The sequence below is a fragment of the Haemaphysalis longicornis genome, unplaced genomic scaffold, assembly GCF_048455015.1.
Source record: "Haemaphysalis longicornis isolate Haplotype H1 unplaced genomic scaffold, Haemaphysalis longicornis Haplotype H1 scaffold_1, whole genome shotgun sequence".
NCBI classification, from domain to species: Eukaryota; Metazoa; Arthropoda; class Arachnida; order Ixodida; family Ixodidae; genus Haemaphysalis; species Haemaphysalis longicornis.
The window spans coordinates 150,887,054-150,900,324 of NW_027526203.1; the positions used below are offsets into that span (position 1 = coordinate 150,887,054).

Here is a 13,271-nt window from a genome sequence, read left to right on the forward strand (position 1 = left end):
GGACAGAACACTGAAGAGCCGTCCTACACAAGATAGGATGGCAGGTTCAACAACATACCGAAGAGGCACCACTCCCTCAGGGATGGCGTGGCTCCATCACAACCAAACCGTTGCCGCGCAACATGACAGTGGAACGGCACGAAGGCAGGTGGACGGCGCGGGCCAAAGCCCTGGCCGGAAAACTGGAGGAGGACCCCCAGGTCCGGTACGTGGACGCCTCACTCCCAAAACACGGAAAAAAGGCCGTGGTGGCCGTAACAGACATCGATGAGCTGAACACCTGCGCGTCGGTGAACACTACGGACCTGACCGTGGCAGAAGAGGTAGCCATAGCGCTGGCCCTAGCCATGCCGGAGGTCAGCACGGTGGTTACCGACTCCAAGAAAGCGTACGCAAGCTATCGGAAGGGGATCATCTCCTCCGCGGCAGCACTTATACTCGAGAAACATCCCACAACACCAGGACGAGTAACCGAGCTCGTGTGTGTCCCGGCTCACTCGCTCGTGGAAGGCAACGTCACCGCCGACCACTATGCCCGAGAACTAGCCATCCGGGCAGAGGAAGAGCAACCGCACCTCGTCACGAGTTATAAGGAGATCGTCCGCCTATACAAAGAAAGTAGAACGAGGCTTCTGAAGCCGCACAAGCAACTAAGCAGACGGCAGCAGACTATATTGCGCCGCTTACAGGCGGGGTCGCTCGCACACCCGGCGCTTTTGCAGAAAATGTACCCTGCAGAACAGGACAACATATGCCCGTTCGGCCGGGGAGACGGCACTCTCGCGCACATTATTGGGGAGTGCAAAAAACGCAAGACACCCCCCTACAACCTTCCCCCTTCCCCAATTCTAACCCGCTCGAGCGATGGGAGAACTTACTGTCCAGCTCTGACCTCGCCATTTAGCAACAGCTGGTGGCTCGAGGAGACGAATTACTGGACACATATGGGTCCTGCGAATAGGGAACCACCCCATCTGGTGCCTGTGCGCCCCATTCTTTATTTGAAGCTCAGTAAAAGTTGTTCACTCACTCACTCATGTCTGACACGACTGAAAAACTGAAATAGGCGACGCTGTCACTTACGTTACCCTGTTTGTAAATGCATACTGTTTCACTGAACGATTATTGTCAACCGTAATAAAGGTACGTCAGGTATACACGTCCTGTCAGAAGCAGATTGCGACCAGCTGTCCTTCAGCGGTACCGCTGCGCCATCCAGACGCAGCCTTAGCGCGCCACCTATATGCCCTCATTACTGTAGGCTTGTTTTTTCCTGTGATAAGGAAATTCCGCAATATCATAGCCTTAATTTCCACTTTAAATCGTGCCTTAAAATAGACCAAAGGGTATTTTTCAGACAGCGGCACAACCTCAGTCAACATACTCACTTTAGTTGCAGGTACCTGCTCATATTACGTCAATTAAACGTACCATGTGCAGATTTCCCGCTCATGGCAGTCCTTTCAACAGTGACTACTCTGAAATTTTTTAGCGAAATGAAAAGTTATTTTGCACAGCTAATACTTGGGGTGAATACTTGCTTTGTGCACAGTTGCGCGACTAGGTTCCTGAGCCATGGAAACTATCCCATAGAAATGCTTGGGGAGTAAGATTTGACAGCGAATTACACAAAAAGTGTTCAGAATCCTGGAACCTTCTTTTAGCGTTTTCATCTTTACGTTGACTTCTAGCTTTATGCCAGGTATCATTTTCCTAAAGTGGTTTTGCTAGGTTCCTGAGAGGTTGGAAGTTTGAGCGAGAAAGCTGGGTATGAATACAGCGGAGGAATAAAAAATTTCGCTGACATTGTTTGATTTCCCAGTGAATAAAGCATGCTTTGCTGCCGGACAAGCGCTGAGGGTACAATAGAACACCACATCTATTAAATACAACCCTGACGGAGGAAAGGAGGAGTGCAGGGTAAGAGGAGGGCGCGGAGTTGCGGGGAAGGAGAACATGCACCGCTCAAGGACAAAGGGAACTCCCCTCAGGAGTAAAACAGAAAGTAAAGCACCGCGACGGGCCTTCCTGCAGCGATCCCTGCAAACGCTCATGTAAATTACCAAATACTGCAGAATCAAGGCGACGCCGTGGACACGTGCGCAGCCAGCTGCTGATCACGGCTGCATCACTGGACGGCGGCGCCGTCACGGAAGTGCTGGACACGAGGTCAACGAGAGGCGCAGGCTAGGCGTGTGCTGAAGGCTTGCGTGTAACCCGCTACACGAACTCAAATGTGAAGGCAGTTTTATACTGGAGTTGATTAGCTGTGCATGCATAAATTTGTCGACACCCTGACATCCAAATACCTTACGACAAACCCAACTTCATCCACATCTCTTTGGAGTGCGAGGCACAGAGAAGGCGTTCGTGTGCGTGCGTGTTTGTGTGTTTCCGACCTTGCTTGCTTATAGGCGGCGGCTTGTACTGGCGCAGAAACGTTGCCTTTGTCGGCTGAGTACGCCAAGAGAACTATAAAGACGCCGCTCGACATTTTGATTTCCCTTATTTCGCCTCGTGGTATTCAGGCCGTGTAGATTCCGGACTCTCGGGCGCCGAAGAGGACGAAGAGGAGGTCACACTTCATCTATTCCATCAGTTGTAATTGCGGTCACTCCGGACCCGTGAGGCGTGTCCTCAGTACAGGACTCCCTTGTTGTAGCCCGCTTCCCGTGCCCTATTCACCAGCAGAAGCGGTAACAGGGGTCGGAGCTGGTTAGCCTCGGTGCTCACTGTGAAGAGGTAGGGATGGGGTTGGGAGGGAGATCTGGGGTATTCAGGCTATTGCTCTGCCCCACATCAAGAACACGATACCACAATATGTGGTATAGTGTTCCTGACGTAGGGGAAGGTGTTAGTTTGTAGATGGCGAAATATTACTCCTTCCTCTTTGGTGAGTTGCTTTTGGGGGAGCGGGAGGGAGGAAAGTGTTAGCTGGCTAGTCGGTAGTGAGAGAGTATGCTATACTATGTTAGTAGGGGTTGGGGCGTGTAGTGGGTGGGGGTGGCTGGCATAGGGTCGTGGCTGTCCGCATTGGCCCGATATATTGTTTCTCGAGCCGCGGTATGTGCCGCTTTATTGCCGACTATGCCTCAATGACTTGGTGCCCAGATAATGCAGAGGTCAGATAGGTGAGTCGTATTTTTGAGAATGTCGAAGGCTTCTGGGGAAATAGTGCCTCGCAGAAACCTGCGACAAGCTTCTTGAGAATCCGTCAGTATGGTCAGGTAGTAGCTCTGTGTTGTAGCGGCTGCCATGGCTATTGCTGCTTCCTCAGCTATGGCGGTGTCCGTGGTGAGGACAGTGGCTGCGGCTACGGTTTGAAGTTTATTATTCATCACTGATAGTGCATAGGCGTTTTTGATTGCGCAGGAAGAGGCATCTATGTATAGTACATCATTTTTATGTTAATATTGTGACCGAAGATAGTTGACGCGGGCCCTTTGCCGTCCAATAGGCAGGCAGCATAGGCAGGCTGCATATTGCGAGTACTTGGAGTAACGCGGATGTGTTTTCGAATAGACAGTGGAATACGCATTCTGCATCGGGAGACCGTGGGTGATGAATATCCAAGGCGCACCACTGTCCCTCGTGCAGCATTAGTTGGAGCAGTTGGAGTTGTGAGATGCGCTGTGCCTCACAGAGCTCTTCCCATGTGTTGTGTAAGCCCAGTTGTAACAGCTTGGCTTTCGATGCGCATGTGGTCGTGTCTGGTCGTACTGTTGCGGATGCGGTTACACAGTTCGGCTGGCATTTGAAGCTCTTGCATCTTGAAGGGTGCATCATGTGCGGCATTGTGGGCGCCCGAGTACAGTGGATATAAGGCGCTTTCAACTCGGAATTTTCACGGATTTAGTTGTCCACCTGTGGAGCTTGCGCTGTGTCCTGAGGGGGATCAAATGGTTAAAAGTTGCCCGTAGTGGGAGGAGGGGGGCGGCGACGGATGACCAGCTCACCTGTGATTTCCACTGAGATTCTGACTTTAGTGGGGGGGGGGGGGGGTCTTCTGGTGGTGGAGAGGGCGGGGTGTCGAAGTTCTTGGGTTTGTTGGTGGAGGCAAGGGCGTCCGCAGAACATTTCGCAAGAGGGGGCATCCATTAGCGGGGGGGGGGGGGGGGGTAGCACCACCAAAAAGGCGTTATTTCGGGTTACAAACATTACAAACACCGAATTAGACCTACACTTGGAGAATATACATTGGATTTTATTACCGGACAAAGAAATAAAGTTAATAAAGAAAATGCGAAAAGTTACTGTCTATTTGTAAAGAAGAGTGGCCAGTCTCGCTGTGTGACGGTTCTCGACTCACGCCTACTGATCACCAGCACACAGCACAATACGTTCGCATACATACAACTGCACTCCGTCAATTTTCCTTGAATAGCAGCTGCAGAAGCCTCGGGCTTTTCTGGGCGAATTTCGAGATTACATGTGTGAGGAAGTCTGTTGAAATGGCTCACGCAATACAGATACTAGTGGCATCCCTGGCTTTCAATGCAGTACAGGCGTACAAACGTTTTGAGGGGCTGATTTATAGGTTTTGTTTCGGAGCTTGAGTGGTGCCGACATTTCGCCAGTCCGAAGGAAAGGGTGTACAAGGTGATGGGACGGCACGGGAGGATGTTACACTCTCCCTACTAGGTGTAGCGGTGAAGATTTTTTGCTAGATATAGCTGCAAATTTGTCCGAAAACTGAAGTTCTTGCGGCAAGACTGGATAAATCTCGCGTTAAACAAAATCAAACCTTTCAGAATTGTTCTCTATCTTCAATAGCCAGCACAGGCAGTCTCTTTCACTGCCGTCACATGACGACAGTGAAATAGATTGCCGTGATGTGACAGCAGTCAGTGTCTAAGTGCAATGTTGACCGCAGTGCTGAAGGGCGTTCCATACGGATACGCAGGACCTGAGTATGCTAATCATTTAAGCAGCGTGGATTGTTGGGCTAGTTGGTTCACGTACATAATTAAAAGAATTGCGCTAAAGGACGGGACAAACCAGAACCAAGGGACATGCAGAAGGGACATGCACAACCAAGCTATTCGGATCATCACCTTCAGTCCATACCGAACCAACGCTTCATTGTTACTTACAGACTATCGTATACTCACGGTCTCAAATCTCGTGAAATTCAGCCTCCTTGTTTACCTGTTCAAATCTGCGCATGACCTGTGTTCATTTAGCATATTCAACTGCGATTCACTAAAAAATTTGAATTCCACTAGGTTCGCTTCGACTGGCAACCTACTCCTACCTAAAATACGTACCAATTATGGCAAGCTGAATACTACTTTTGTGGGTGTAAATAACTGGAATTCTCTCCCGACAGAAACAAAACAATCGCTATCTTTAACAAGCTTTAAGAAAAATCTCCGTGAATATTTACTCAACCTCAATGAATAATTTGCTTAACTGGTTGGACCCTATGTTGTTACGCTATATTTTCATTGCACTCCTGACCTGTTTATTACTTTACTATTTTTGCGACATTGTTTACAACGATCTTTGTTAAATTTCGCACAGTGCACATATAACATCCATAAAAAGCTCTTTGAGTTGTATTTCGCACTAACGCATTATATCTTCTTTTCACTGCTGACTTTGCTGCAGAATTGAACTTTTTATTTTCTATCTGTAATAGGAGGTCCACCTTCAGCCTCGTGCTCTGGGACCTCCTTCTGTATATTTTGTTATGTAAATATGTTAACGGCAAATAAATTTCTTCTTCTTCTTCTTCAGAAGAAGAGAACGTCGGTGTCGTTCTCTCCTCTCTTCTGTCCTTCGGGGCGAAGTTATTTTAATTATGGGCCAATCAAGCTGTGCAGCTTTTTTGTAGTGGGTAAAAATATCCAGTTTTCCAAGAGGGGGGGCATTTACCCCCCCTTGCTCCCCTTTCCGGACGCCTATGGACGGAGGCGTAGTGTGCGGGAGTGGAGGTGGTCGCAGTTTCCGACGGCATTCTGTGCTGGAAGTGTGGTGTTCTAGTCGAAAATTTCCAAGTCTTGCCAAGCGAAAGCAAGTAAGTCAGTAGCGGCGCAGCACATAGGAGACCGGTAAAAGCCGTTCAAAAGTCTAAGGCGGAAGTGCATAGCGAGCAAATTTTTTCAAGCGATAGAAGCACGAAGCCGTTTTAATAAGCAGGGTGGAAGCAAATCGCCTCGTGCGTTAAATTGAACACTCATCCTTTCGCATTCAGAACCCTTGAAAAGGGCTGAGGGGTCCTCACACTGTACTAGGACCGTAAATTTGTTGGGATGTCACCCCTCCCTCTGTGTACGTAGTCAGTGATTTCAAACGCGATGTTCCGGGACCAAAAAAAGAAAGTTTTTAACGCGTTTCGTGTTGAAGACATTTGGCTGGCAATGTCACACCGATCCAGCCCAACCGACCACCCAGCAGGGTACGAACATTGATGTGGCTCTATCTAAAAATGATTCTGCAGTTGCTAGTATGCCGATCAGTGTATTTGTCATAGCGACGACAAAACCATAGTGACTGTTGTTATTAAGTAACAATGACTTGACAGCTCCGCTGGTCCTCCACACTTGCAGTTCGGAGGGACATTACTTTTTTTATGACCATACCAGTGGCCGCAGCATCGAACGGACACTCGTTGCGTGTTCAATTCTTAGCGCGCCACATAAAGGCTATCATGACTGTAGGCTTGTTTTTGCCTGCGATGAGAAAACTCCGCAATCTCATAGCCTTCCTTGAAACTTTGAAGCGTCCCCTAAAAATGACAGTCATATTCGCAGTTAATAAGCTGCCGAAGATCGAAGGTCGGTTACATCCACCTGTCTCACTAAACAACAGCGTCCGGCAGATGTTGAAGGGCAGCCGCACAACTTGACGTTGTTACCATTTAAATAAAAAAGATCGGGTTAAAAATTCGTGAAAAATTAAAAAAAAACATAAGTATACAAATATGCAGAACCAGGCATCTCTATTAGTTAGCATCAGAAAGCAAGCAATAACCGGTTTAGACCTTTGTCATGGTTCCTGAAATTCATTGCTCGAAGGCACCATACATCCACTATTTTCCTTTGGCATCGTCATAGGAGCCCGTGTACCCACGAAAATTTTCTGCTGATTTCATTTTTCAGACGCGCGTCGTAGTGTGCAACCAGAGCCGGTACCTCCAGCAAATGGATAAGATACTCCTTGTGATGGACAAGCAGGTAACCGTTTTCGACAGCTTCGCCGACTTTCTCAAGGACTCCAGGTGCCCCAACGCGATTCATGGCAATAATCTACCAAACGAAACGGACGCTCCAAGCAACCACAGGTACGTCTGCCTCCTGGAACGCGGGACGAAACTAAGAGAGCTCGTATCTCTTAAAATTTGTTCCAAACGGTTTTGCGTGAATAAAATTCGTAATAACATCGACCAACGTTACGGCGAAAACGGCAGCGCACAATGGTGCCATTTCCAAGGCAGAGCGGAACTATTTCAAATGACTGAGCAAGCGACATTTACGGCGCACATTCAATGCATTCGAAATACGAGATGCTCAATAGTGAAATTGTGTGTGAGTCGCTTGTTCGGTTGGCCATCGAAGCTCGAATTTTATGCATGACTCTGGCAAATCAATAAACCCGCGCTTAATCCGACGACACCGCGCCGGCTTTCGAACGCATTCCCTCTAAACATATCATGTTGGTCGTCATTCGTCTTGTAAGGATCTTTGAGAATAGGCTGAGGAATCCTGTGCAAGTAACTTTTTTAAAACTGCATTTTAACTGAACACATTGCCGTACACGATCGTATATTGATGCGTACAGCTGAGCAAGGCTAGCAGTCGACTGCTAAATCCGATTTCATGTCATCAAGTGCGTATCGCTTCCGTGAGCAGGCAGTGGCCAAAAAAATATTACGGTATTCCTACGGTCCTCAGCGCAAGCATCGACCGGGGAGGGCTGTCATATACACCTTTGCATTCTGCAGAGCTGCTGCAAGCGTTGCGCAAATTATTGTGAAAGAGCCCCAGCCGATGAACTTTGCATCGACAAGTGCCACCTTCGCAAGAAAAACAGTTTGTTTTCGCGCCAGGATGACGGTGCTGGAACTCACAAAATAGCCCTGTTGCAGCTGCTTTTCATAAATTCAAACCCGTTCCCGTACATTTTGCACATGTACAGCCCAGCTTCAAGAAGAAAAAAGTTCATCAACGTAAAGACACACCCAGTAAAGGTTCGGAAGACTAGAATGAATGAATGGGCATCAAAATAAAGTACGCTACTCGAGGAGGCACATATTCGATTAGCGTGAATTACGTGTGTGCGCTTAAGTTTGCATTGCTGAGACGCGGCTCTGAAGTAATTAGTAAATTCTACGCGTTGGCAGGTATTACAGGTACTGATCTATACGTTCGGTATTGAGTGGTGTGACCTCTGAATGTATTTCCAGCAGTCTCAGCTCGCCCTGCGAGCAAGGCGATACATGCGGCTCAGGTAACTATGCCAAAATTGTGTCGTCGGCTGCGACTTCACCTGTCAGCTTCGCTTCCCAGCTACCTTCCCAAGGCGAAATGGCCTGGAATTTCTTTAAAAATGACTTCGGGCCAACATGTATATCTCTTACGTTCTATAATTATTTCTTTCAGGCCGCACTCAATGGAACAAACAAAATACCAGGCAACTGATAAAACAAAGGAAGATGAAGGTTATGCTTCTAATACGGTGGGTGTTGTGTGTGTTTTCGACTATAATAACTTTTGAAAACCGCGTTTAGTTTTTAGACCAGGTAAATTTTAAGTCTTGATAAATTTTGATAAAATTCGAAGTTTTGATTTACGTTTTGAGAAAAAGTTGTACTTGCTACTTGACTGGAAAACATTGCTGGCGCTTAATGCCCACAACATATTAACCGAGACCGACTATATCAGCCGCGCACGTACGCTCTGCGCTGAATAGAAGTGAGAACGATTCGTAAACAAGGGTTGTATGAAACATAGGATGCAGCCGTGCCTAATGCTCACAAGGTTCACAACGCTGGTGCCATGTTCCCGCGGAGACTGCTCGGACGCGTTCCTGCTCTCTATTCAAAGAAATCAAATCTCATGCATCCTTGCTGGCAGACATTTTCAACACGGTAGCGCTTAAAGGGGCCTTGAAAGAGCTTTCCCAATACATGGGTGTCCGTATTTTTATGTAAACTAATTTCCTAGTGATCACCGCCTTAAAGAATTTCGTTAAAGCGTTGTGTATTAGTGAAGTCATTGCAAATTAAAACATCCCAATTTCGCCCGCGCCACGATTCACCATCGTTTAGTCCACATCCTCGCACCGCGCGAGAGCGACTGCCCGTGATGCCTTGCTTCTCGGGGACATCTGCAAGAATATTACGGCGCCGTCTGCTACTGCGATATTCTGCGCCACGTCCTCGCTCTAAGACGGGTCCGTAGGACACTCTGCGTTTCGTTTGGCCCGTTTCTTATCGTTTTGCTTATGAATCCTGCACTCCGGTCACGGCTGGAAAAGCTGATGGAAGGAATGGGGCGGGACATACGGGAGTACAAAATATCTAAGCGAATGTGTAAACAATCACCTCAAAATTTGTTACAGTGAGCACGTACATGTGTTCCGAACCGACGTCGGCTTATATATTGCTTGGTCCGCTGCTCGTTCCGCCAATGTCGAGCTTCGTCGTGTTGTGCTGACGGCATGCACACGCGTACACATGCAGTTGTAGTATTTTATTACATTATGCCGATCGGTTCTAAACATTTATAACATGCTCCATCCCCCCTTACTCTCGGGACACTCTTGCGCGACCATGTGTTTATGAACTACTAGACAAGTTCACCGCAACAGATATTAGAAGGGGCCTCGGAAGAATAGTGTGAGTTGTGGGGCAGTGCGCGCATGTCTCTTTGTTTGACTTCGCATATGATTGCACAAAACAAATAATCCATCCTTGCGTTTTCTCGAGATGGCCTGGAGCCCCTTTTCTCTCTATAAATGCTGTTCGTTAGTTTTTTACCTGCTCAGTGCTGGCAGTTGCAATATGTGGAGGGTTTGGTTGCCTGCCATGGCCCTTTACTCTCCCCTCCTCCCACCTCCCCCAAGCTTATACCTTATGTCTTGTGAAAGTGGTTGATAGGAAACTATGTTTACTCTATATAAAGACACACCAATTGTGCAAAATACACACATCAGTATTTCGCCCTCTGAAAGTACTATTGCCTTTTTATATATAGAAAGCACGAGTTTAAAAAGAAGAAATCGTGCCTATGACTTTGCGTTTGATATGATAGTTCCACAGTTCAACCAAAAAGTGTTGTTTTGGATTCGCGAATATGATTCGTAAAACATGCCAGTTCGAAGGCAGAAAGTAACAAAAAAGAGAAAGCAACACCCCGCTGGGATTTGAACCCACGATTTGGATTAACCGGCGCGGCGAGGATTTAGCTCACTGCGCTACAACATTTGTTTTCTTTTTTGTCTTGCTTTGACAAAAACCATGCACCAACAAAGAAAACCGAGAACATACGCTACAATGATAAAACTGCTAGCCGACAGCTTGCTAGCGGAAAGACGGTTCAAATTTCTTCAGGTTTGTGAGTGTTTCCATCACGGGCAGCCAATCAGGAGGGTCGTCCTGAGCTCTCCAAGCTTCTATTATCACCCTCGTAGACTCGGCCATGTATTCTTTAGCACTCTTTGCGTCAGAAGTCACGATGGCGTATGTCCATACATGATTTCCATATTCCGTGCAGAGCCAGGACCATCACGAAGTCGTAGGGTCCACTGTTGTCGCACTCGATCAGTATAAACCTGATTCCGTGAGCTTCCAGTTGGAAATCCATTTTTAGGGTCCGCTGAAGCATGTACCAAAAAAAAAAAAAAAAAGACGTGATCCCAAAACTAGGACAACATATATGTTCGACCGTCTCGGGCTTTTTACACGGGTAGCAGTCGACGCCCCATGCAGCGTACAACCCCTCCTCTTTTTGCCATGTTTTTACAGGTAAGACTCCAGTGTAAAGTTTGAAGAGAAAGGTCTTCACCCATGGTGGTACCCCCTTCTTTTCACACGATTTAGGACATCCTGTTCTGGCCCTGCTCTCTACATTACTCTATGTAATGGAATGGGTAGTGCTGTATCAATCAGATCATTATAGAATCTTTTCCATTTCACACTAAATAGATACTCCAGGCTGAAGCAGGCACATACAAACTTAGTGGTCCGTACCACTTCACTGAAATAACTGCTAGTTCTTCCAACAGAAAAGTACACAGGCGTAACAACGATGTCGGGTAGCACCCTAGACAGCTTCAATTGGCCTGCAGTGTCCAGGTCAAAAGATTAGCAACTTCTCTCAAAACAAATGCGATGGGGAAAGGCCCGCCAGACGCATGTGCCAAAACAGGTTCGGGCGGCTTGTTCACTCCCACGCTGACTCCCTGATCAGCACTGCGAAAAAGCGGTGCAAGGCCTGTACATTCGTTCGCGACCAGTGAGTGCAGTACTTGTAGAACATACTACAATTTTCTGATAAAAAACAAGTTACATACAGATACCCTCACCAACATTGACAGCCCGCTCCTTTTTCATTTTCAGCTTTTTCGCGCATTACGGTAGCCTGCCTGTGCCAGTAAGGATCGCTATCAAGACTTTTCCAAAGGCACTCCCAAGTACTTTACCGGCGTTGTCTGCCAGCTGATGCACTCAAACACACTCGGCGCACAGTCCCAGTGGCCGTACCAAAAACCCAAACATTTCTGCCTGTTCACTCCACTGGCACTGTATTTACAAAACACTTTTGAAGTGTTTGCAGCAACGCTTATGCTTTTCCTATCATGAAATAAATGGCGATGTCATCTGAGTACGCTAAAACGCGCACCTCACACGAGTCTAATAAGAAGCCATTGGTGCCCTTACTCCGAATGATACTCAAACAAAAGGCTTTGATATACAGCCAAAAAAGCGGGACAGCGGGCAACCCTGACGCGCAGACCGCTGAAATGAATGGATTTGCCGATTGTTTTATTGACGACAAGGTTGGTTGAACAACCAGTGAACGTCATGCCTACGCCTTCGAGAATAAATGACCGTACACTAATGTGCTCTAACACGTTTAACCGAAGTTCGTGCGCTACCTGGTCAAAGGCTTTGGCCAGGGCTACCTGAAGAATGGCCAGAGCACCCTGTAAGTTATCGCAGCACTCTGAAACGCTTCGGGCGGTGTGAACATTGGTGACGATCGACTCCCCCTTTATTCCACACGTTTTGTTGTCCGACAATGTCTTTGATAACAGCCTGCAAGCGCGAAGCCAACTCTTTGATTGAAACTTGTAGTCGACATTCATCACACTTATTGGACGATACCCAGTTTGGCTTCGTCCAAGTGCTGATTTTGGAATGAAAACGGTGTGCTACTATAGAAAAGAAGGCGGAAGCACACCGTTTTCGTAGGACTAAGTACACTCTACACAGCACAGGACTAAGGCCGTTTTTTAACTTTTTGTAGAAGGGTGCGGATAAACCATCGGGGCCCGGTGTATTTCAGGGGCTCAACTCATCGATAGCTCTCCTCACCTGGTCTAGAGTTATATCCCTTGAGAGATAATCTGATGAATCTTTGTCCAAGCTTGGCAACAAACGCATAAACTCCTCTTTGAACTTAACCACGTCCACAGGGTGACGGGCTAATATATAGCTTCTTGTAGTGCTCATAGAAGCCGCGTGTTATATATTCTGCTAGTTATACACTACGCCATCAAGTTCTATCTCGCTTATCGCATTTCTGCGGGCGTACCTTTCTTTTTTTTTTTTTGAACTTAGCGCTCTATTAGTCGGCGCTTCGCCAAGCAGAAACCTGTCAGCTCTATAGCTTAAAGGGGCCCTGGGAACAGTCGAAAGCTTAAAGGGGCCCTGAAAGGCGTTTTGAGCACACTAAATCAACTAGCGCAATCGTCAGATTGGGTCGTCAACGTCTGCTGTGCCAAATATTACTCTTTCACGTGCAGCGGAAAGCGCACACTTTTGATGCAAATTTTGTCGCCCTTTTGTCACCCTTCCCTGCGTGTTTTTGGACGCCGTCATCTTCACATGTCTACGTCACCGATTCCCAGATGTTCGTCATGAGGTAGACATCCAGCTATTGGACGGTTTTTCACGTACTTCCGGCAAAGACATGTGTCGTCTGCTCAGCGTCGGCTCGACTGATCTGCCAGCGGAGTGCCGGAGTGCTTCGACATTTACGACAAACGAAACAAGTCTAAAAAACGGTTAACCGTTTGGATTGAATGAAGGCCATAACACCACA

General features: G+C 47.4%; 1 protein-coding gene across 1 annotated transcript in view; it reads left to right on the forward strand.

Moving 5' to 3' along the window:
• LOC144166604 (ATP-binding cassette sub-family C member 4-like) overlaps window positions 1–13,271 on the forward strand; it is a 216,827-nt gene that overhangs the window by 131,885 nt on the left and 71,671 nt on the right. Inside the window, exons 17-18 of the mRNA XM_077696121.1 lie at window positions 7,104–7,285; window positions 8,604–8,679. Coding sequence (XP_077552247.1) covers window positions 7,104–7,285; window positions 8,604–8,679 — 258 coding nt within the window. The remainder of the gene's footprint in view (window positions 1–7,103; window positions 7,286–8,603; window positions 8,680–13,271) is intronic.